At 50.5% G+C, this 25,736-nt stretch overlaps 1 protein-coding gene across 2 annotated transcripts in view; it reads right to left on the bottom strand.

Annotated features, from left to right (window-relative positions):
* Positions 1 to 25,736, bottom strand: part of Mindy4 (MINDY lysine 48 deubiquitinase 4) — a 111,857-nt gene that overhangs the window by 22,287 nt on the left and 63,834 nt on the right. For both annotated transcript variants that reach the window (XM_075955477.1, XM_075955478.1), the window contains exons 10-13: positions 17,250 to 17,351; positions 15,850 to 15,913; positions 14,925 to 14,990; positions 9,653 to 9,720 (exon numbers count right to left, since the gene is read on the bottom strand). In XM_075955477.1, coding sequence (XP_075811592.1) covers positions 9,653 to 9,720; positions 14,925 to 14,990; positions 15,850 to 15,913; positions 17,250 to 17,351 — 300 coding nt within the window. The remainder of the gene's footprint in view (positions 1 to 9,652; positions 9,721 to 14,924; positions 14,991 to 15,849; positions 15,914 to 17,249; positions 17,352 to 25,736) is intronic.

Raw genomic sequence — 25,736 nt, 5'->3', positions numbered from 1 at the left:
AGCAAGACTGTTTCAAATTTTAAAATGGAAAGAGGATTTGCCCAGCAAATGTGAGGCTCTCAGCTCAATCCTTAGTACAGTGTGTGTGTGTGTGTGTGTGTGTGTGTGTGCGTGCGCGCGCGCGCGCACGTGTGTGTACATACACTCTGAAACCCCAACCAACCCCAAGGTCCTCAGAATATGCTTTTAGGGAACGTGAGGGCCTTTAAATGGGTGCTTATATTAAAATGAAGCCAGCAGGGTGGGCCCTGATCCAACCCGGCCTGCAGAGCTGCAAGAATGAGGCTCTGTGTCCAAGTGTTCCTGGCCTTGTTAGCACCAACCTAGAATACTAGGGTAAATGACATCCAATGTCACTGTAAACTCAGAGCTCTCTTACCATAAAATCTTCTGAGTGGAAGCCCACTTTACAGAAGTTAAGACAGAGCTCCTACAGTGAATGCAAAGATGAGTTTTCCCCAAAATTCTCACTAGGATACCGAGCCATAAAAGCTAAGAGGCCAGGGTCCACCTGAGCCATGTCACAGACGCTGTACTATGCTTCAGTCCCTTCAGCAAACTGTGTTTTCCTGCATTGCAAAGCCAATAAGCACAGAGTGGGAAAACCTGCTTGCACCTGACCATGGGAGGGGGGACTCAGTACCAGATGCCCTCCTCCCAACTCCTCAGCATCTGGATGGGCCAGGACCAAGCGACTTGACCTAGAGAGTGCAGGCTCTGACAGAAGACCGGTTCAAGCTAGTGACATGTACCGTGCAAGATTGGAGGCCTGAAACCAGTTTCAGAGCTCTGCCCTTTGTCGCAGGTCTCCCAGCAGTTACTGCTTCTGCCACAGAGCAAGCTGACACCATGGGATCGTCAGGCCTGCAGCTTCAGATCCTCCCAAATGCATTCTTCTCCCAAAGCTTTGAGAAGTCAGGAGGGCAAGACCCTCATCTCTCACTGATAGGGAAACTGAGGTCCCGAGAAAAGACTGTACTTTGTACTTGTGTACCAACGAGCAGGGCCATGGGCTGAAATACAGCCAGCCATTAGCCTGATCAGCCAGCTCCAGGCAAGCCAAACCCCTGAAGCCCCACCCAGGTTCCACCAACCTTGGCTCCAGCCAGCTTGTCCCTTCACCCAAAAGTCTCCCATGTGAACATGGCATTTGGCACAGAAACTTCTAAATAGAAGAGAAAATAATAGGCTTGTGTAGCCTAGAGACATGGCCCCATCTATGGTCACAACCATTTACCTGAACAGGGAAGGTTTGTGGCCAGCTCAGACTGGGTCTACCAAGTTGACTAACCCGTCCCTCCCTCTCACAGCGTGAATCCACACTGACAGAATAAAAACCAGGGAATGGTTAGTGTTCTCTGGGAACTCCTGGCATAGGAACAAGAGTGGTTGATCCCTGACTCTGATCTTTGAAGCACTAAGTCTTGTTGGGCAGAAATCAGCCATCCCTTTCAACCTGATGACTAGTCCTCAGGCTCTGCAGGACCAGGTCTCCTGGGTGAGCTCCTATGGCCCCTCCCAAAGGCTGCATTCCTTCTGCACCCCTAACTACCTCAAGGAGGTGAGTTTCTGCAGTGGGAAGGGCAGCTCTGATATAATAGAGAACTTGGGCTCTAAGTCGGGGATGCCTGGGTTCAAGCGGAAAGGTTGCCATTAAAAACTTGCCCCTTCTTGGGAGTCCGTCTCCCCAGAGGCCTTAGGAGCATGGCGATGTCTCTTTCTATTATGGGTTACTGTGAGAACAGAGTGAGATAAACTATATAAAGCCTCTGGCATGTGGTAAATGTCACTTCCTTTTTCCTACAATCACAACAATTAAAAACAGGAAAACAATGACTGAGAGGTCATGATTCCTGCAACCTCAACCATTCATGTCACAGCCAAGAGCCTGTGGTAAACGCAGGCTTCCAGGAGGATGAAATATAGCCGAGGACATCTACAAAGGATCTGGGGAATGTTTTTCCCAGGATGGCTCAGAGAGAAGGGACAGTGGTCAGATACTTGGGTGTTAGGCCTCTTCTTCCTCCTGAGCTGCAGTCCCCTGGGATAACAATAGCTACCCTAAGGGGTTGTAAACCAGCCTTGCACATTGCAAGAAAGCACCAGGGCTGGGGATCTAGGGTCTTCTCCTCCCCAGGCAGTGAGAAGTAGAGAATACTTAGTATAAGGAAGACACTGACAAGGGGAAAGGGCCTGCCTGCCTGAAGGAAGAAAAAGAAAACACAGGAACCCATGACCTTCACTACTGCACAGAGGACCCCCCATGGAACCCATGGTCTTCACTACTGCTCAGAGTACCCCCCCTAGGAACCCATGGCCTTCATTACTGCCCAGAGGACCCCCCAAGGAACCCATGGTCTTCACTACTGCTCAGAGTACCCCCCCCAAGGAACCCATGGCCTTCACTACTGCCCAGAGGACCCCCGAATTTGCCTGTAGTTCATGACTCACGATCTTTCCCTGGCTCTGGTGCCATTCCTTCCGGGCAGACCCTAAACATCTGGTTTTCTGACAAGCTTGAATTGCCAATCCTCAGAGCTGCACTAATTGTTCCCTCCTCCATAAAGAGAGTCCTTCTTTAGCCCAGAGACAGAAATATCCCATCTCCACTCTCTTTCCATCCCATCTTCTAGGACCCTTACCAACTGTTCTTATATGATCACTTTGTCCCTCTAGGTAGCAGCCTGGGGACCTAGGTAACAAAAGCTTTTAGGACCAGGTAATATACTGTTGGGTTCTTCCCTGCCCCAGACTGGGCTCCAGAAACCACAGATGCACACCAAGTACCTGAGGTGCTCACCTCACTGTGGGGGAAGCTGATAGATAACACCTAAATTCCAGGAGGCAAGCAGAGGAAGGGAGAACTAAGCAGCCCAGCTGGGTCAGGTTGCCCTTCTAGAAGGTTGGAGTGCATTACCCTCCTCTCCTCCTACTGAGGCCTATCCTCATCATCTGGATACCTGAGCCCTCAACTGAAGAAGCAAAGTGAACTAAAACAGACCCATGGGCCGAGGGTCAGGAAGGTCTTCCACTCAGCTGTCAACCCCACTGTATCTTGGATCATAGAGAGTGGGCCCCTCTCATGTACCCCAAGGCTCAAGAGCCCATTGGCAGAATCACTGCCCACAGCTAGCCCCAGTGGGCACTCCCCAGCTACAACTTGCCAACTCTGCAGCCTGGGGACCCAGCTCAGACATGATAGCTGAACTTGGAAGTACAGAAAGCACTGGGCTGGTGTGGGCCTCTCTGAAACCTTGCTCTCCACACCTTCTAAGTCATCAAACACGCCTGTGTGGTACTTGTCGCCCCTCCCACAGGGAAGAAGACCTATGCACAGACTATTAAGCTTGGAAGTAAAAGACAAGAAACACTGCCAGCTGTGACACTAACTTATCCTTCCCTTCGCAATGATCCCTGAGAAGTGGGACATGTGGTCTCACACCTGTAGTATATTGCCACAAGATCACAAATGCCCAAGGTAGCAACAAGGTCCCTCTCCTTTGTTCCTCTACTTCTGTCTAAACTGACTCCAGACTGCACATTCTATGCTGGCTAAATTTTTGTCAACTTAACTCAATCCATAGTCATCTGAGAGGAGGAAAACTCAATTGAGAAAATGCCTCCATGAGATTGAGCTGTGAGCCAGCCTGTAGAGCAGTGTTCTCAACCTTCCGAAAGTTGTGACCCCCAACTTTTTGTAAAATTGTTTTTGTTGTTTCTTCATAACTGTAATTTTGCTATTGTTATAAATCATAATGTAAATATTTTGGAGATAGAGGTTTGCTAAAGGGGTCTCGACCCACAGGTTGATAACCACTGCTGTAGAGCATTTTCTTAATTGGTGATTGATGGAAAAGAACTCAGCTCACCATGGGTTGGTGGTCCTGGGTTCTATAAGAAAGGAGGCTGAGCAAGCAAGTACACAGCATCCCTCCATGGTCTCTGCAACAGCTCCTGCCTCCAGGTTCCTGCCCTGTTTGAGTTCATGTCCTGGCTTCCTTCAATGATGAACTATGATGTGGAAGTGTAAGCCTTCCACATCAAATAAACCCTTCTCTTCCCAACTTGCTTTTGGGGTCATGGCATTTTATTGCAGCAATAGAAACCCTGACTGAGACACATTGCTTCAGGGGAGAGGATGGCAGAACCTGGCCACAGACTTACAGGGCAGCAGAAAAGACAACTCAGCATAAGGGACTCTGGGTGAGGCATTTGCTAAGACATGGGGACTTCCAGCACTTGGGTCTCCAGCAGCTTAGCTGGAGATGTTTGTGCAGTCTCCTTGTGAGAAGTCATGCTGGAATTCACTAAGTGACTTCTCCCACTTCGCACCTACAGTCTAATGACCTTAATGGGTACAATACAAGGGTCCTTCCCCATCCTGGGCAGCCTCGCTCATCACTGAGGAGCCCCAGAAAGGAGATGGCTGGAGATATCTCCAGTGACATGGATCCTATGGTTGTCTGTAGAAACGAGCACCCAAGAGTCGGGGCTCCTGGTCTTGGTGGCTGTTGCTTCTCATTATCCAGGCCTGAGAAAACTTAGAAACTCTGAAGACACTGCCTGCCAAGCACTGAGTACACAACAGTAGGTTCCCAACTAGAGCTTCTCAGCTCTTAGCCGAACTGCACATGTCTCTGGCCCCCAGCTCCTCTCTGGGGGCCTGCAACTGGCCAGCTTTGTGCTTGCCTTTTTATTCTGAGAGCAGCCTATGAGGCCATCCTCAAACTGACCCTGGCTCTCCTATTCTTCCATCCTCCCCACGCCTCTACTTCCTGACCCAAGCCAAAGCATTCCATTTCACTACGAGAGCTTCCCCAACCAGTGAACCTCTGGGTTGTGACTGTCTCCCTGGGGCCCACCAGATTCCACACACTCTGTTCACAATGTGAAGCCTGGGGGATCTGACACCTGGCAGGATGCAAACCGCAGAAATATGGGTCTTGGGAACACGGCTAGTCTATAGGAGGGGCGAAGATGCAGAGGAGACACCCAAGTCCCAGAAGGCACTCGGGCTTTTACACGAATGAGTTAAGCTTTGGTTTCTGCTTCCTGTGGCTGGGGCTGACCTTGCCTCCTAGCCAGCGTTCACGGCTGACTTTCATTTCAGGGCTATTTTCTCAAGGAAAGAAACTGTCCTGCTGATACTGTTGTTTTTAATCTCAAGAGTTTCAAGAGAAGAGTCACATGGTGGGATGCAGGGTGGCCAGGCCCTGGCCCTCAGTGCCTGGTTGTGCTGTCCAACATTATGTTTTTGAACTTTCAAGACTGCTCTTCAGCAGCCAAAGATGCTGCAGTAATGAGCGCTGATGGTCTACTGGACAAAAAAAAAAAATCTTTTCAGGCTGCTGGTACAACCTCTTGCCACTGACGGGCCCTGCCCCACTGTGAGCCAGGCCGGGCTCCCCACAGTACCCTCCCTCTCCTCTCTGCACTTCCAGTCCTGGGTCACCCAGGTCTGACTTGGAGAGTCCCTGACTTCAGGACTCTGAGCACCCCTGGGAGCTTGCAAGAGCTCCCTGGGGATATCTCTAGCCACATAGCTCACTGCACAGAAGCCATGCGAGCATGAACATGTGACATGTATTTTTTTTTACTGTATGCAACTTCAGATCTTAAGGAAGAAGGTGAACAGCTTGGCATCAGGTGGGGAAAAGAACAACCTACATAAGCTCGGCCTTCACTGGGGCCTGTACCTAGGAACAGCCGGAATGCTTATGCTGGGTTTCCGTGCCCACAGTATCAACCCAAGTTCTGCTCTGACTTAGGAATGACCTGTGGGTGATATAAGGGCAACCTCTGGGCTGGAGAGAGAACCCTGCCAGGAAGGGGAGACAGAAGGCACACACTCACATCACACATGTCACCATGTTATCCCCTATACAATCTCAGAACAGCAATATCCACCTCACATACACACACATCACACACACACCCCCAACACACCGCAGCACACACACACTCAACACACACATACGACACATACACCCAACACACACACACATATATACCACACAGAGACAGCACACACACATTCAACACAACCCGCACTACACATACCCAACACACACATCACACACACACCTCCAACACACCGCAGCACATACACACTCAACACACATACGACACATACACCCAACACACACACACATATATACCACACAGAGACAGCACACACACATTCAACACAACACGCACTACACACACCCAACACACACAGCATACACACACACACATACCACTCAACTCATGTACACATACCCAACACACACACACAGCACACACACACATACAGAATGTTTGGAAGGAACTTCAGAGGTCTTCCCAGTCCAGCACTCTCATGGCTAAGCAGCAATGATATTAGGAACCCTTTGGGTTTCTGTCTCCAACGACAACCCAAAGTGGTAACAGACCATCCAAAAACAGCAACATCAAAGGATCCTCCACGCTGACTCTGAGCCAGAGCAGGAAGGCCCTCGGCCATCGTCTGCTTCTGCGTTTTTAAATAGAACTGAGATCTCTTCAAGGAAGAGTCATGCCAGATGTTGAAGAGGGGCGGAGGGGACTTGCCCTCCCTACCACCTTCACCTGACTACATCTGCTTTATATGGGGAGCTTCTCTCTCTCTCTCTCTCTCTCTCTCTCTCTCTCTCTCTCTCTCTCTCTCTCTCTCTGTGTGTGTGTGTGTGTGTGTGTGTGTGTGTCGCGTGCACATGCGCACGTGTGCATCTTTTTATTTTGATTTTTTGAAATGGAATTTTTGAGGAATAAATTAGATTTCGTTTAATTTCCATGAGAGTTGAAAAGGCACTGTCCTAGCTCCAGTCAGCTAATGATGAAGAACCGAAGACACACTGGTCAGTCAGGGCTGTGGGCACCTGAGTAGGGGTGGAACCAAGTGCCCTTGATCTACTATGAAGCTGTCAAAGGTTTTCATTTGCGGTTTCGCCAACGGGCCACCTGCTGCCCGAGCTGGGTGACATCTGCACTTCTGTGTCCAGATGTTTCTGCACCCAGATGTCTGTGAAGACCTTTGAGGGTTGCTGACCCCCATGGCAGTAGATGGGAAGTGGATTCTCCCAGTCCTAGGGCCACTACTCAGCAGAGCACACTCGTCAGCAGAGCTGTCCTGCAAATCTGGGGGCTGAGGGTTGTGGTCACTGCAACATCACTCTCAGAATCTGGTTAGCATTGAGACAGCATGGACTGTTCCTGCCCTCACTGTGGCCCCACTTTTCCTCCAAACAAAGCCCCTGGATCACAGGTGGGCAGGTAAGATCAGCTCGGCCAGCATGTCTCTACCTCAAATAGCCTTCTGGGAGTATATGCAGACACCACCCAGGCTACGCAGATCTTCTGGGAGTATATGCAGACACCACCCAGGCTACGCAGATCTTCTGGGAGTATATGCAGACACCACCCAGGCTGCGCAGATCTGTCTTGGTTCTTGATGGTGCCCTCAGTCTATATGCCTCATTGTACTTGATCAGATCAGAAATAGTTGATGTCACCTCAAGTTCACTTCACAATGGACACCCCAGGCCAGGGATTGGTCCTCCACTGGGTCCATCTCAGGCCCCATGGCGCTCAGGCTTGGCAGGAAGTACATGCCAAGGATGAGCATTGAGCACACCATGACAGACTGAGGCGACCTCCTAGGCATAAAGACTGATGGATCAAGACTGATGGAGGAGGGGACAAGGACCAGTGGAGGCTAGCACTCAGCAGGAACACAACCCATCTTTCATGCTCCCAGAGGGTTTGGCAGGTGACAGCGTATGAGCAGATGTGACCTTGCCCTACCTGTGATCCAGGGGTTTCCCGTGGAGGAAAGATAGTGTAAACCACAAAGGATAAGTGGCCCAGGAAGCTCCAGTTCTTAGAGGAAGGAACTCCAGCACAGACGAGCAATCAGACCTGACCCTAAGTCTATCACCCAAATTTGCCTCTGAATGCAGCAAACCTAAAAAGCTGGGTGGGGCCTATCTGCTTGGTAGCTGCCTGCCAGCTTGCCTTGCTGTGTAGTCTGGGCAAACCATTCACCTCCTAAAGCCACAGTGACCATAGAGGACCCACCAGCCTAGTGTGTGTTGGGGGGGGGGGAGATAGAGACTCCTCCATGTGTTCTAGCATGACATCAAGGCAAAGGGTTGGGCACACTGAAGCTGCAGAAGATGCTGACCGCCATTGTCCTCACTGCCCGTGGGCCTATCCTCTCCTGTGTCCTCTAAAGAAGGTGAAAAGAGACCACTGGGGTGAGACAAAACCCAGCCCACAGCAGGTCCCTATTCAGCTCCCTGGGAAGGGAGAGAATCCTAAGGGCTCAAGAAAGCTGCCCAAAGGCCCTGGAGTCAGGTGGAATGCACCTCTGTGTCCATGTTACATATGTGCGGATCCCTGTGCATGCCTGTCTATGAGTCAGTGTCTATGTCTGTGTGTCCATCTGTGTGTGCATGTGTGCGTGTATGTGTGTGCTCAAGCACATGCATGTGTGTACATGCATGTGTTGCTAGGACTGCAACTCTGAAGGATGTCCACAAGTAAGAAAGCCTGGATGGGGGCTGCTCTGATTGGATGGATCAGTGAGAGGTAGTGATAGTTCTCTGCTCTGCTCAATGGGAATATTGCTTGGATGCACGGCCCTGAATCTCTTCTGGAGGGATAGGCTATAGGCAGGTGCTTGCATATGGCCAGGGTGCCCCCTCACTTCAGGCCGCCTCAATGAGTGCAGAAGCTGGGCCAGAGGCTCCTGTACAGATGGGGAAGTTGCAATGAGAACTCCCAGGCTTGGTCCCCAAGAGCATAGCTCCCCTCAGTGAAGCTGAAAGCTCCCCCATGCAGCCCTCCCACCACCCAGGGATTAACAAGCCAAGCTGGGGAGAAGGCAGAAAGGCTTACGGGTCTCCGTGCACGTGAGCCCGTACCAAGAATGCATCATATCATTATGGCAGGATTAGAAATAAAATGCCATTAGAGAGTGCTGTGCACACTCTGGTTTAATAAGGTCAGCTGCAGCAAGCAGCAGGAGGGCCAGCGCACGAGGCTGCAAAGCCCCATGCCTCCCCGCCCCCCACAGCAGAGGCCCAGGGAGACAGCACTAGGCCACCAGCCCAGCAGACAGGGGAACAAATGCTCTTTCTGCCAGGGCAACCCAGGCTCAACCCTTCCCCCAAACCTGCTAAGAGCTATTCCCCAAATTCCCCTCATCAGGTACTCCTAGCCATATTCCCTCCCCCAGAGCTCCACACCCCAGACCTGACTCTGCTTGGAAGGAATGGAGGATTAATCAATGGTACCTCACAGAAAATTCATGTGCTATTAATCTGCTGGGTTCCCTAATGGCAATGCTCAGGTCTCTGTCTCCATTATCTACCCCGTGTCAGGGGATCTCACTGAGTACTCAGGCTTGCCAGTACTGCACGCTCTCTGAGGGAGGGAGTCCCTCCCCCACTGTTCCTGGCACAGAGGGAGGGAGGGACCCCTGCTGCCACTGCTGTCCCTGGCACATATGAGAAGGCCAAAGAGAAAGTAAGATGCATATACAGATTGTAATTGCTCCTCTCCACTGCAGCTAGAGAATCCAAGCTCTCCCTCCTTGCCGTCCAGGGAAGAAGACAGACAGCCTCTGGCCTGGGATGAAGGGGATACTCACAGCTCCAGCGATCTGGACAGGATGGCAGACAAGGTGAGCAGGATGCAACCATAGGGTCCCACTTCGAACTGAGGGAAGAGGAAAGAGGACACCATCAAATGACATTGCCACCTCAAGCCTGCCAGGGCCATGGCTTCATCTGGGCTTCATGGCTTCCAGCCTAGTCACAGAGGTTGGTGGGTAGCCATAAAGAATATATCCCATTCACACAGACTTTCTTAGCCGGGCCTTCTAAAGGACACAGGAGCACAGAACTGAACCCCCAAACCTGGGCGACATTAACACCGCCGTGGGCAGCAGTGGCAGCACGTTCCATTCTGGGACCACTGTCACCTCTGGCCCTGACAGAAGGGAGCTGTTATTGCCCTCTGCCAGAGAATGAGGCCGCCCAGGTCCTGTCCAACACAATGGGGGCCTGCCTAAGGGGGCTCTGCTTGACACAGTTCCTTATACGGAAGAACTGAGCTATGACATCAGCAAATAGACAGCGGATGCAGAACACGGCTGGAATCCTCTGGAAACCAGGAAGTCCCCACCTTTGTTACAAAGTTACTATTTAAAGGGGTTTTTAAATACACAGATTTGATTGTCTTATTATCTTGAGTTTATTTGTCTGATACTAAAAATGTTGCTGATGCTGCATCTGGTCTATTTTGCATCTCAGGCTCCTCCCCCTGGACTCTGCCATTCTGAGCCAACCACATGGCTGTGGGGGTGTTTCTGAACTTCCCGGTCCCTACCTACTTTTCTCCACTGTAAACCATAGGTAAAGTAGAGGTCTTTGCTTACAGCAAGTTGTAAAGCACTTAGAGCCGGGCCTGCCTGGCACTCAGAGTGGCCGTGGTACACTATGATACACTTCCAGCTCTGCACCAGGGACCAGAGCTGTGCTGGTTAGTTTTGTTCATTGTTATTATTGTTTTGGTTTTTTGGTCACTTGACACAAGCTAGAATCATCTGGTAAGAAAACGCCCGATTGGAAAAATGCCTCCACCAGGTTGCCTGTATGTAGCAAGTCTGCAGGGCATTTTATTGACTGATGATTAATAATATATTTTATTACTGTTTCTTAGAAGCCTGTTCTTTTCTAATGAGGGATGGAAAGGAAGTAGATCCAGATGAGAAGCAAAGGAGAAGAACAAGGAGGAGTAGAGGGAGGGGAACCTATAATCAGGATGCTATGTGAGAAAAAAAAGATTTTCAATAAGAGGGATAAAAGCAAAAATTAAAAATGTTTAAAGATAAAATAAAAAATCAGAATGAGCAAACCATGGGAAGCAAGCCAGTAAGGAGCAACCCTCCTTGGCCTCTGCTTCAGTTCCTGCTCCAGGTTCCCGTCTTCAGCTCCTGCCCTGATGTCCCTCAGGGACAGAGTATGACCTGAGCACTGTAAACTGAAATAACCCTTTTCCTCCACAGATGGTACTAATCATGGCATTTTATCAGAGCAATAGATACCTAACTAAGACAATGTTCAACTGAGATGGAGAATCAAAAGCTCCCAGCCCCAACCCAGTATGAAACTTGACTCATCCCACTGTGGGCATGACGGTCTGTGTTTGCAGATGCGGTTATAATAGTACTCCTCGTGTGTCAACAATAATTTTTGGACTTAAAGCTAAAAGGAGAAATGGCTATTTAAATAAAAATGATGTCACCAAGAACATTTTTGTCTTTCCCTTGGCCACCAAGAAACTCAGAATCAAATATGGTATTTCAGTTCGGAAACTATGACAGCTCAAGTTTCTAATAAAATTATCTTTCCTTCGAGGTACAGTCTTTGTTTTCTCCCTGGAGATCAAATAGCCATTTAGCTGATGGTAAAAACGTAACACTGAGTGGAGCTCCTGTACCAAGAGAACGTTTCCTCGCGGCAGAGTGATGCTCACCTGTGACCTCAGCACTGGTAGGGTGAGAGGATTGCAAGCTCAGGCCCACTGCGGGCTATAAGGGACTGTGAGGCCATCCCGGGCTGTACAAACCTGTCTCAAAGACAGACAATGCAAAGGCTGGACTCTGCCAAGGGGCTTCCTAAGAAGCAGGTGGCCATGTGTCTACTCAGTGGCCATGACTCAGAAAGAAAAAACAAAACTCGGGAAGTGTGGAGAATGTCTCATCCCGAGCAGGACTGGGAGCTCCTTGGAAAACACACAGGAAGTCCTCACCTGAAGGTGGCTGTGAAGGAGAGGTCCACAGGGGGCTTTCTGGAGGCGTGATGTCTAACGGGAATGCAAGAGGCAGTGAGAAGAGAAGGACCACTGCTGCGGGCAAGGCAAGAGAGTGCAACGCCCCAGGGGCCGACCAGAGGGGACAGAGAGCCCTGGAAACACCCATTTTATAAACATGCCCACTCTCTTTGGTAACAAACAACGTGAATAAATATCATTCAACCTCATCTAGATTCTGTGACCTCAAACCAGGCACTTGGTGCTGTGGCTCCCACAATGAAAAACAAAGATGACTAAGACCCTGCCTTGCAGATTTCCTGGGTTATCTACGGTGCACGCTCTCAAAGACAGCACCTGTGGATGCGACAGCTGCAGAGCAATGCTGCGGTCCCCACTCGGGTGACCCAGGCTCGGCAGGACCTGGAGGATGAATCCTGTGTGCAGTTTTGATACAACCTTCCAGTGCCTAAGGGGAGTCACCAAGATAACCTGTCTCCCCTTCTGCTATGGCCTTACACTTTGCCTAGGGGAAGCCTCTGCTTTAGGATCTATCTCCCCGTCCAAACCTATGGTTTATCACCCTGCAGGGCTGTGGTCTAGCTGTGACCATGTGAGCCACTGAAGCTGAACTCAGTACACAGTGAGAAGCTGTTACTGCACAGTGTGGCATGGTCCCATGAGGACACCTCAGAGAGAGCTTGCTTTGGGCCCCCAGAGGGTAAAAAACCCAACCCACTTTGGCCTTTTGGCCCTCCCAGAACACAACTGAATGGCACCAATATTCCTGCTTGTTTTTAAAAATATTTATTAAAATTATCTCATCAAATTCAAGCTGCCAAGACATGGGAGACCTCGGGGCATCAGGATGGCAAGAAAAGCAACCTGGGCCGGAAACCATGGCTAAGGGCCTGGTGCCCCTTGGGGAGAAGGGACCCTTCTCCCAGCATAGCCCTGGTCCTGGAAAGACATGAACCCACCAAGGTATTCCAACAGGCAGCTGGACAGAAGCCTCCCACGCTGGCTCGGGGCCACCAGACACCTCTCAAGTGGTGAACAGCAATGAAAACAACATGGAGGCTGTTTATTTTGGGCAGTGGTGGCATGCTTTTCCAGGCCTGGCACGATGAACCTTTCTTAAGCACAGCCCATGAAAAATGGATTTGGTGTACTGAGTGCTGAGGCAGCTCAACGGCTTCCAGCAAAAATATAAATTAGGCTGTGGGGAAAGCACTGTTTCCAGAGGAATGGGGACCGGCTGCCCAAAGGAACCATGGGTAGCAGGGAGGCATGCCTAGAGTCTCAAGGTGGAACTGAGGGGGCCCTCACCTGACAGCGGGCCCCTCTCTCTGAACTTCTTTATGGTTTCTGTCATGCACAGGCTTCATGGAAACCCTAGGGCACAGGCTGAGGCATGAGATCCCACTTGCAGGCAAAGCTACCGAGGCCCTGGGGCTGAGGATCACCATCACAGAGGCAGTCACCTGGCTGGAAAGCCTTTCACCGACGCATTACGGTCCCTCCTTGGTCCTCAATCACTTTCCTTCCCTGCCAGGGCAGCTCCATGCTCCATCAGCCGAAGGGGACACACTTCCACAGCATCCCCTAGGCCCACCTCCACTCAACAGGCGGCCCCGGTTCTGCTCACCCACTCAGAGTGCCTGCCCTTCGTGTGGAAAGCATTTCCCCCCAGGTGGTCAACGGGCTGATCTGGAAGCTACTCAGCTGCTCCAGCTTCCATCTCTAGATTAGGAAACAAGGCTTTCCCCAGGCCACGGCCACATGCCGCCCGCAGTAAGCCCAGAAGAACTCCTAGCCCTCGTTTCAAGCACTCTCGTCGCTCTCAGCAAGGGTGGGGAACTGTGTCACTGGCAGACACCCTACAGGGTTATTTCAATTAAAAAAAAAAAAAAGGAGAGAACCAGGGAAGGGGCAAGTGCCAGGCTGCTAGTTAGGACCTTCTCTATATGCCAACCCCTCTGCCTAGACCCAGCTGGAAGACTGCTGTACAGGCCCGAGGCCCTCCTGGGCTGCCCCAGAATAGGAAGGAACAGCTCTAGGACTAAAGGGCTTCAGCGGGGCCAGTGCCCCTTGCCCACGCCTGCCTTCAGTTATTCTGAGAGTGGGACTCTGTTTCCTTCCTAGGGATATCTGGTGCTGCCAGGGTTAGGATGCCGCTGGGGCTGTGCCAAGACCCTCGGGATCTTCAGGGAAAAGCGCTGAGAAAGGGCATCTAATGGTCCAACCATTGTCCCTAGGCTTACCACTCAAGCCCACCTCCACCGCCTCCCACCCTTGAGCCTTTACTAACCCTCGTAAGTCCAGAATCTAGAAAGGACTTCCGTCTTCGCACACCCATACCATGAAGCTAGAGCTCCCGAACAATTTGTGAGGCAGCCATGAATGCTATTCAGGCATGACAGATGAAGAAACTGAGGTACAGAGAGCTTCAGGATGGTACCCAAATCTCAGAGCCACCCAGGGTCAAAAGCATGAAACAAAACCAGGCTGACTAAGCCAAGTCCTTTGGCCCTGGAATGTACAATGCTCCTCCACACACTCCATAAGGCTTTATCCCAGTGGGATTAGAAGACCCCTACGTTTCCTATCCAACCTAGCCATAGGCCATGAGCCAGCAGTGAAGGGAAGGTCCTGCATGGTTCAGCCTGCCTTCCTAGGACACTGGCGAGGTCCTGTGCTAAGCAGGGTCCCCTCCAGTCCCACCCAGGAAGCTTCTTTCTTGTCACCTCCCAGCTTGTCCTAGAACCCTCTCTGCTGGCTTAAAGTCCAACCTTCCAGGGTGGCTGCTTATTCAGCAGAGGGAAAGCCCTAGAAGCCAAGCCTCAGCTTCTAATTCCAGCTGCAGCCCAGTTGCAACAGCTCCCTGGGCCTGTGATCACTACCAGCCTGCAAGGCTGTCATGGAAATTGTGCCTCCTACACACACCCATACTTCTGCAGCCTCCCTTAGCCCATTCTGCTCAGTTTCTTTGCCAGCTCCAGGGTGGAGGTGACCAGAGCACTAACTAGTCCACCTACCACCCTCTTCCATAAGGAAATTCTGAAGTTTAGCAATGCTCATGCCACCAAGGAAACCACTGCTCATACCTGATGTATGCTCTGCTGGAGAAAGGTCACCAGGTCCTCAGTGCGGGTCAGACTATACAGTGTGAGCTGTGAAGAAACACACACACAGTGAGCTACATGTCCCCCTACTGTGTCGAATGCCTATAGCCCTGGCTTTACTACTAAAAAATAAATAAGTGCATGGAGTCTTGTGAGTGGGTGAACTCCTGTAGGGTCCCCCTTATACCTCTGTCATGGTTCACAAACATCCAGCTCCCAGTTTTTAGAGGGTAGGACAAAGAAGAGGAGGGTCAGGGAAGAATCACTTCTCCATGTCACCATACCAGGCCAGGTCAAAACCTAACAGGCTGTTCTCAAGCAGGTCAGCAAAAAACACATGTCCAGAAAACACCCAATCAAGCAAGGGTTCATGAGTCACATGCGCACATGGCTATATCATAGGAAACAAATCAGCTAAAATAAAAATAGCCAGTGAAGGGTATCAAGTTTCAAGGATCTTCACTGGGTCTGCATTTTCAATAATACAAGATGCCTTTCCTGCTGCTTCCTTAGCCTTTCCCTGAGGCTGGGCCCACAGCTGCTGCTCCACGCCATCAATTCCCCTCCCACTTTCTACACTCTGATGCCTCTCCCCATCCATGAGAATCCTAGAAAAGACACCAGAGACACAGGAGGGACAGAGGCCAGCGGAACAAGGGACACCGCACACTGGGCACTGAGAACACCAAGGGTACCTCTACGCCTGAGCACATGGAGGTGACAAGGAGACACTGAGCCAATCTCCAAAGCCACCCACCTATCCCCCACCCCCAAAGGGCAGAATTCTGGGGGCCTGGGCTGCAGGGATGGCCAGTCAGCCCCAGCTGGGGGAGGATTTACTTCTATGAAAGGAGATAGTCCCCAAACAAAGCCAAAGGTGGCACGATAGTTTTCCAGAAAGCCGTACTGTTTCTAAGACTCCATCTGCTTTGTATTTCCCTGTTGGACTGAAGTGTGGCGTTCCTGAAGGCCTAAAAAGGAAAAGAAGGTGCTAAGTCCTCGACCAGATGAAAGGGCACACCCTCCAGCCAGTAAGCCCACATGTGTCGTGAAATAAATGAGGTCAGGAGTGGCAGCTCCAGGGAGAACAGAGCCAAGGGTTTCTTGTTTTTCCTGCTATGAACTCACCCCTGAGTCCAGGGCATGGAAAAAGAGAGTGGTGGGTGAGTTTGGAAGAACCACGTCTACGTCTGGCAGGAGGAGACCTGACTCTCCCTTACAGTTGGCAAAGCCACCTGCAGAGGAAGAACTGCTGGCTTGCCACTGTCTTCACGCAGGGCGAGGATTCCAGCCATCCCCTTAGAAGTCTTCCCCCCCCCCTGAGACAACCTCCAGCAACCACAACGGGTGTGTAGCCCAGTGCAGTCCTGATTAAGAGTAGCATCTGGGGTGGGACCCACTTGCCACCAGCTTCTATGTGGCCTGGGACACACCACCTTTCTTCTCTGGACTTCTGTTTTATAAGCTCTTGACTGTCTGCCCTTAGAGCTGCCAAATAGGTTACGTGCCTACATTATGTGAATAAATTGCCTGGCATAGAGTGGGTAGCAGCAGTCGACCACCCTAAGCACAACTCACGTGATGCCCAGCTATTGCCCTAAGCACATCACATTTATTATCCGCCATTTATTTACATTAATAAAAGATTCATACTGATAACATTATTATATTTAATACACATCATTTATTTATACATACTCATTTAGCTCTGAACAACCATTAAGTTATCATTGTCACCCCATTTTCTAAACAAGTCAATAAATGAGGAGTGAGGAGCTGAGGCCAGTTCCCAAGAGTACACATCCAGCAAGCCATAGCTTTCAGTCTGCTATAGAGAGCCCCCTTTCTTAAGCACTATGCTAAAGGAACCAAACTGGTTCCCCAAACCACCTCCTTTATCAAAGCTTAGTCATAGAACTGGAGCAAAGTGATGTTTCTACCCTGAGGGACTGCGGGGCAGGATGGGGGTGTCGTCAAGGTAACAGAATCCTGTATCTGAGTCGCAGCCTCTGCCACTCACCGCTCTATCTCATCCTCACTGGAATGAGGTCCAAGTGACACAGGGGGAAGTACGCTTTGGGGTCCTGGATGGTGGCACAGATTCAGCCTGTGGCCTCAGGATCAGGGAAACACTGAGGAACTGAGGGCCTGGGTCACAGGCTTTCTCCTGTACTTCCCAAGTCCTGGGTGGTGGGCAGGTAGGAGCACATCCTCCTTCATGAATCATACAGATTCTCTGTCCAAGACCAGGACATCCTCAGCTATCAGCTGGGCATTAAATGCGACATGACCCCCAGAAGCACTTACAGCGCAACCACGGCTTGCTCTCTCCCTCCGGCGCGCCACAGGATGTCTGCAATGGCCAGGGCAAGGCAATGGGTCCTCTGGGCGTCTGAGGGCTGCAGCCGGCTGATGAGAAAGGGAGCGTGTTTAGGTTCGTGAAGACACAGGGCAGAACAGGCATATCTGTGCCCTATCAGACATATTTAGGTGGCCCCTCTGTACATGCCTCCTCTTTCCTTGCAGTCCAGGGACCCTTAGTTAAGCTTCAGGGTCTGTACGATCTACAGATGAAGACCAGAGGAGGAGTTTTGAGGGACAGCCTTGAGGTTAGGGACAGGAATATTAACTACAGGAGCCAAAAGGACCTCAGGGCCTTGGCAAGACCTGGACATGAACTGTAAGAGGACTTCTCATTCTGACAAGGCCAAGAATACGCTGGCACTGCTGCCACACTGGGCAGAAGTGAGCCACTATCCTGCCTTGGCCTTGGCCAGTCCCAATGGCTAGGGGCAGATGAGACCACAAGTGAGCAGGAGCCAGGACCCTAACTAGCTGACTATGCAAATACAAGTTATGGGTGAGGAAGTCCGACTCATGGCTGTAGGGGTGCTGCCATGCTGCCAACTGAAACAGCAGTGGCTGTGCTGTGATGGGGCTGCCACTCCTCAGACCACTTGAGAAGCTGTGAGATTCATGGAAAGCATAGGACAAAGTGGGAAGGAGAAAGGCTGCTAGGCTGGACCTCCGGGACCTGGGGAAGGCGCAGAAAAGGAAGGTCAGAGAGAGAGAGAGGCAGCAACATGCAGACACAGGGCAGTTTTAGGAAGTTCAGTCACCAGATCTAAAGCCGCTGAGCCATCCTGCAATAAAAATGGTGACTAAGAGGTTCCTGGGACACGGCAAGAGTAAGAGGGAGGAAGGCAGCAGCCAAATATAGCCATTTCTTTCCACTTGACATTTCCAGGGCTCCTCTATGCTAAGCTCCTGGCTTTCCTCTCTGCTCTGTGGTGCTCCCTACATTCTTGCAGAACCTGGCTTGAATCTCTTCTTAACCAACACGAGGAAGACCTGCTGGGGGCAGGGCAAAGAAATGTACACAGGAGAATTCCGGGTTTTCACTCACCAAAAAAAAAATGCCCGACTTCCACACTGAGATGTCTGAGGGAGAGAGTGCTGGAATCTACCCATCCTGCCAGGGCAAGAGGAGAGAAACCAGGAGACCAGGAAGCAGCTACCATGGTGGGACACAGAGCCATGCATCTACAGCCAGGCTGTTATTTAAAATGAAAATCTATTACTTGAAAACAAAAGGTGACAAGACACAGTGGTGCCTCTGTTTCCCCATTTAGAAACTGGCGATGACAGTGAGCTCCCCTCAGCCTTGGGAGCCTTAAACAAGACAGTGCCTATGAGCCTCATCCCTGATGCATGGGGAGTTTTCAGTCACTGGTTCCATCGCCACCAGTGTCACCACATGGGCCACATCCACAGACAGGGGGTTCACCTGACCCCTGCTGACATGGCACTCCTACACTGGCAAGGCTGTGGGGGCAGCAAGACGAGCAATGAGGCTCAGGCTGGGAGAAAATAAGCCAGGGACCGCCTGATGTTCCTCAAACTCAGGAAGCCTGTCATATTTCTCACAGGAAATGGGGACCATATCATCGCCAAACCGGATGGCCTATGCTGTTAGGAACACCAACCCGGCTCAGCACTTGCTAGGAAAATAACATTGAATAAACAGTTCTCTGGATTTCAGGAGAGGCCATGCCAGGGACAGAGCTGCCTGGATGGTAGAGACAGGCAAACAACAGGCGAGAGGATTGGATGGTAATTCTTTGGATTCAGAAACAACAAACAGGCTTCACGGCTCCTAGATCACCTGCAGCCTCACAGAACACCTTCACCAACATGTTCAAGGTGGGACCTCTTCTCACAGTGACCCCACCTCCATCCAGATTAAAAACTTTTGACTGGCAGAAGATGCATAAAAGTCTGCCTGAACAGAAGCACACTGCCCGGGTACCTATGGCTGGGGAACCTAACCTCCAGTCTAGGAGCCATGGACCCCTCTGAGTATCGCACTTGAAGGGGATGGCAGAAGCACACAATCCTTCCTCAGAAACTTTTCAGTACAACGACATTCAAGATTTTTTTTTTCATGTGAATTGGTGTTTTCTCTGCGTTTATGTCTATGACAGAGTGTCAGATCCCCTGGAACTGGAGTTGGAAGCTGCCATGTGGGTACTGAGGATTGAACACGGGGTCCTCTGGAAGAGCAGCCAGTCCACTTAACCACTGAGCCATCTCTCCAGCCCGTCGTTTTAAAAGTTAGTACAGGAGTCCTCACAAGAGCCTGGCCCTGATGATAAGGACTCTCTATACGCATCATTTCATGAGACCCATACAAACAGCCCCGGAGCTCCGCACTATACCATCCTCTTCAAGGGTGAAGAACCCAGTCTTGGGGGTGAAGTGGTGTATCCAAGTCACACGGAAGGGGAACAAGGGAGAGTCAAGTTAACCACGGTTTTATGACCTGCCGCCTGCCTTTCAGCCTATCTGTATCTGTGATACAATCAAGGCAGCATTCCCCTGGGCCAGAATCTCCTGTTCCCACTGGCTCTGCCTGCTGCCTCTCTGAGCGGGCCTGTTTCTAGAGCCCCCACTCTCTGTGTCAGCTTCCCCAGCAGCTTCTGCAGCTCCCGCCTCAGCCTGGCCTTCTCCATCTTTCTGAAGGTGTGGCTTCCTGAGACCTCGAGAGATCATTTTCTAAATAACACAGTAGATCATAGAAAGTGCAATGACCAGCAGTCAAGAGGTCTGGGGTCAGTATCTGGTCCCCAGGCAGCAGGGAGTCCCACACCCTCTTCAGTCTTGCTGTTCTGTCATTTTGGTTACCCCAGAGTTGTTGGGGCTCTCTCTGTCATTCACACACACACACACACACACACACACACACACATCTCAAAGGTGACAACAAAAAGATGGGTGGGTCACTAGTAGCTGCCTACATAGCCAGGACTTGACCCTCACCAGTAACTGGGTGATGGCTTCACTGGAGATCCCTTGGTGACAGAGAAGGCCCTACATTACCTAGACAAACTTATCACATTCCCACCAGAAATCTGGCCCCCAGCCAGGCTCTTACAACAGAAGTTTCTTCAAGAGCCTAATTCCTCCAGAAGTGCAGGCTGAAGTGCCAAGGAAGGGCTGGGTAAGAAGCCTGTGTTCGCCCAAGTGTCTCAGAGAAAACAGGTGCTTCTACCCTAATTATCTCAAGATAATTGCACCTGTCCCCAAAGATGCACCCACATGAGCTAAGCCTATAGAAAGTTCTGGATAAAGCAGAAGAGTGTATCCAGGCCACGGTTCCTTCATTTCTGCCCCTCTGAGGGAGGGCAGAGGGCTGGCTGGCTGGGGGCCATAGGGACCTTGTATCTGAAGAGCCAAGGCAAGTGTTCCTGCTGTGAACTCCAAGTGCTCTTGCCGTGGGCTTCAGAAAGGAAGTATGGTAAGGGGGCAGGATCCCAGATCCTCTCTCTGCATTCCTGCCAGCCTCTAAAGGCCTTTCCAGCCCCAGGGCTCTCCTGGGGCCTGTGCAGGGGATGAGCCAAGCTGCATAGCTCCTGTCCAGTGGAAAAACACCACATCCTGCTGCCTGGCTTTGCTGGGCGAACTGAGGCGAGGTAGTTGCCAGCCTGATGGACTGAGCCATAATGAGGCCAGACAGCCACACAGAAAACACACGGCCTGGCCAAGCTGCAATTGTTTCTGCCTGGCTTCCCTGAAGGGGCCACCCACCCTCGGCTATGCTCTCCTGGAGCCTTGTCCCTTTCTCAGGATCCTCTAGACCCAGTGTCCAAGAACCCAACCCAGGAGCCGCACATGTGGGAGATCTTTGGGCGGGCAGAGCTCCCTGAGAAGTACCACAGTCCCAGGGTCAAAAGAGCAGTTGTCCTCCCCACCCCAACCCTGCTCTTATGAAGCTGGACAGTTTCTAAAAACACAGAATTTCAGCGTGAAGAGGGAGCACTCCGGCCTCAAAACCACCGAGCATACACAGCCCAGGCAGGAACATGGATGACTCTGTCCACCAATACCAGGCACTAAGTCATTCAAGCTGGAGATCCAAAACAGACGTAATTGTAACTCCCCTCCCCCCAACACACACATACACAAACTGACTGCAGAGCAGTTCTCTGTGGTCTTCTGCACTAGTTTTACTAAACTGGGGCCGAGGATGCTCTGCTGAGAAGCTCTTTGTGCATAGAGAACCTAAAGAGTACCGGAGCACCCATCAGCCATTTCCAACTTCAACAGCCTCATCTCTTCCTGCCATCTCTGGTCCCCACTGCTTCTAGTGTGCAGGAGCATGCTGTGACAGGCAAGATGTCACAGGCCAGTCTTGGCTCAGCAATGGTGCCAACTTTGACCCTGAGCTATCAGCTCTCCATCTATGGGCCTCAGTTCCCCCATCTGTACCGTGATGGGCTGAGTTCAATGGGCCTATTCACTTACATGGTCCTGGAAGGTTTTTGTTGTTTTTTTTTTTGTTTGTTTGTTTGTTTGGTTGGTTGGTTGGTTCTGTTTGCATTTTCTCAAGGAGTGCAACTTAAGGGTGTTTGCTAACTCAGAGATGTGAACCCTCCTCCACGGTAACCCAAGTCCTTTGCTCTCTGTCATCCCACCCCCAGCATACTGCCTCCTTCCTCCCTTGGGACACACACACCCACTGAACAAGCATAGCCTTCAACCTGCAGAACACTAGCAAGGCAGAGGCACAAACTACAAATGGCACTCCTCCACCTCCTCCTGTCCCACAAGAGTCCCCTGCTCTGTCCTTCCATCAGTACTAGACTAATCCCTGTGGTCCCAGTGGTTCTCCTCCCCATCCCTAGCTGTCTGCCTAAGGCAGTGGGACCACGCCCCTGGTAAGGGACTGGGGAGTGCATCAGAGCCCTTACCTAGAGCCCTCTGTCAATCAAGAGTCTGTGCTGGTCAGCTGTGAGGGCCTTAGGGACTTTCACAGATCACCCCTCCACCATTTCTCCGTAAGTTTCCTTGGACTTCAGAGAGCTGAACCAAGCTTTCCTGCTTCCCTCTCACTGAGTAGGGAGGAACACTGTGTGCTCTTAGCCTGAGGACCACAGGGATGGGATATGGGATGCAGAGGGATAATGAACAGCATCCAGAGCTACCAGGCCCAAAGAAAATCAGCTTTATCATCTTCCAAAGACAGACCCCACAGACACAATAGCATACACTCACACAGTACAAACTACACACAACAAAACCTACTCACACAACACAACCCTCACAGAACCCACAAATACAATGTCACCCAATCCAACACAGAATATAACCCACTGACGTAACACAACCCACACACAACACAACCTCCTACAAACATGAACCATTCAAATAACATACCCAAATACCCTCCAACACATTTCCACATATAACACAGCTCTCATACAACCTAATCTTCATACCATATAACCCACATACAATACAACCTTCAAACAACCCGCAACACAGCCTCAAAGCACAACTCGATATAATTCACGTAATACAAACTTCATGTAACCTAACTCATACACAAGATAAACCTAACAACCAATGCAATCTCACATATAACACATCTCCCAAATCGAGCACAATTATCCCATAAAACAAAATTCGTACTCATACAATACAATCCCACATACGATGCAACTTTTCTACATTACATAACTCCCATACAAATATGATCTCCACACAGCACAACCCCTTCAATGAAAGACAACCCATACATAATACAACTATCACACACACACAATACAGCTTTCCTCACAAAATATAACTCACACGCAGTAATTCAAACACATAGCACAGTCCCACATACAACACAACCTTCCCCCACATAATCCCCCAAACAACACAAGCCCCCAACACTACAGCTCCCACATAGAGCACAATCCCAACAGCCACTTCCCTCCTCCCTCCAGGTGTGCCCCTCATGACCCAGGGCCCACATACAAATACTGCAGGTGGGGTCTCTGGGTTTTTGTCCAGGTGAGCCTACTTTCTTCCCCAGGTCCCAGCACACAGGAGCTCTAAGCCAAGGCCACACTCCTTCCTGCTCCTGTCCCTAGCAGAGCCCTGGAAAGCCACCCACGCAGCAGTGCTCAGATTAGGCCTATGTGGTGATATTTTGTTTGTACTTTAATAAATAAAGCTTGCACATTGAGCTTTCCTAGAAATATACCAAATGCACTTTCCAGGGAACCTATAGTAGTTTTAGCTTTCACTCACAATATGCTTAAATTCCTTTTATTGGACATTCTGGTAATATATGTTGGGGCTTAAAAGTATTTGTCAATACTGCCTTCTGAAATGGCATTTTTGACATGCAGTTTTTAAGGATGTTGATGAACATTTTTGAAAAATTTTCTATGAGAAAGAAAGGAAGGAAAGAAGGAAGGAAGGAAGGAAGGAAGGAAGGAAGGAAGGAAGCTAGCTTGCCTGAAGATCAGAGTGAGACACTAGCCACACTAATTAGCCATAGAGGCCAGGCAATGGTGGCACAAAACTTCAATCCTAGCACTTGGGAGGCAGAAGCAGACGGATCTCTGTGAGTTCAAGGCCACCCTGGAGTACACAAAATTGAATCAAATTTAAAAGAGAAACAGAGCCAAGCAGTAGTGGCTCACACCTTTAATCCCAGCACTAGGGAGGTGGAGACAGGAAGTGATATGGCTGGGTGGAGAGAGAAATATAAGGGGGAGGAGACAGGAACCCAGGATTCAGTGTGCAGTTTCATAAAGATGGCATTCAGTTAGAGGATTTGTAGAGACAGGATACCCCATTCGGTCTGAGGAATTCGTAGACTTCTCTGATCTTTCAGCATTATTATTATTATTATTATTATTATTATTCAGCATTTATCCCCATATCCGGCTCTGGTTTTTGTTATTAAGACCAGTTAGAATCTTGCTGCAGGTCTAGGCAGTGCTTGACAGGCGCTAAACAAGTGAGGCCAGTGAGGGAGAGCCTCACCTTCCACCACTTGGTAGGGTTTTCTCTGGACTCAGTAGCAACTTAGGCTCCAACCTGAGGGACCTCCAGCCTTCACAGCTCTGGCTCTCATTCCCTGTGGGCTGTGAGAAACTACAACTTCCATACAGCTTCCATCCTGAGCGGCATCCCACTTCCAGGACACAGCATCCCGACTACTGGGAAACCATCTGCTTTTGGACTCCCCAGAAGTCCAAAGCAAGGGATCTAGAGAGACTCTGAAGGAGTTTGGGCTGACAGGCATCATGAGACAGCACTCACACGGGCCAAAGCCAAGACTTACTCAAAGTTGCCTAAACTTCTAAGAGCTCATAGGCCTGTCTGGTTGCCTGGCTCTATCCCATCCCTAGCCACCTCAGGCAACCTCTGTTCTTCTCCCTGCCCTAGGGTCTTTCCACATCTTGTTCTCTTTACTGGAATATTATTCTGCCTTCCCTCCCTGTTTGTCTGAACAACTCATTCACTGTTCATCCACTCATTCAACAAAAATCCTAAGGGCTTGCCCTGTGGTCCAGGCACTGTGCTGGATTCCGGGAACCAGCCTGTGGACCAGGCAGCTCAGGGAAGTAAGTCCCTGTTCTCATGGGGCTTGTGTTCTTTGGGAGGAGGCGGACATGGACACCTAACTGCACCAAAGAACAAGTGTACAGTGAGTGATGGTGTAACTAGAAGCAAGGCATGGGTTAAACCCGCCCCCCCCCGCCCCCGGAGGTCAAGGAAGGCCGTCCTTGAAGGGTGGTGAGAGGAGCCAGCAGACAAACTGCTCAGGCACACAGGGAAAGAATCGGAGGTTCATGCTGAGTGGCAGGAAAATGTAAAGGAACTAAAGTATGATATGCGTGTGTGATGGAGAGAGAGTAAGGAAGACAGTAGTAAGATCCAAATGAACCTGCAGGGAGTCTGCTCTCCCACCCCTAGCAGCATGCATGGCCTATCATCACCTGTCCATTTGTCTGGCTCTCCTGTTCAAGTCTAGCAGCAATGAGGGGAAGGGCACCATTATCGCAACCCTATGATTTCTGGTCCAAGCTAAGAAGGAAAAGAGGCAAGGGCCCTGCTGAGGGTGGCAAGGGTCCCAAACTCAGCAGATATTGTCACATCAGGAGTGTCAAGTGCTTCTGGACAGCAGAGACAGTGCTGGCCTCATGAGAAATCAATAGCAAATCTCAAACCTCTTGGTTGGCACCGCTGGTGGGAGGAGGGAGGGAAAGCACTGGCTTCCCTCACTGCACAGAGGTGTTCTAGAAGTGTTGACGGCATGCAGATGAATGAGCAGGGATGCCTAGTTGCAAATACCTTGTGTGTGAAATGGAAAATACACAGCCACAACGGGAAGAAAGTCATGCACAGTGGAGTTAGCTGGAATGTGCAGTTCTGGCTGTTGACAGAGAAGAGATAAGCAGGGGCGGGGGAGCCTTGGATTTAGTCAGAGGTCAGCAGATGCTTATGCGT

Source organism: Microtus pennsylvanicus, chromosome 21 (genome assembly GCF_037038515.1).
Source record: "Microtus pennsylvanicus isolate mMicPen1 chromosome 21, mMicPen1.hap1, whole genome shotgun sequence".
NCBI lineage: Eukaryota > Metazoa > Chordata > Mammalia > Rodentia > Cricetidae > Microtus > Microtus pennsylvanicus.
This window is presented reverse-complemented; position numbering and strand designations above follow the sequence as displayed.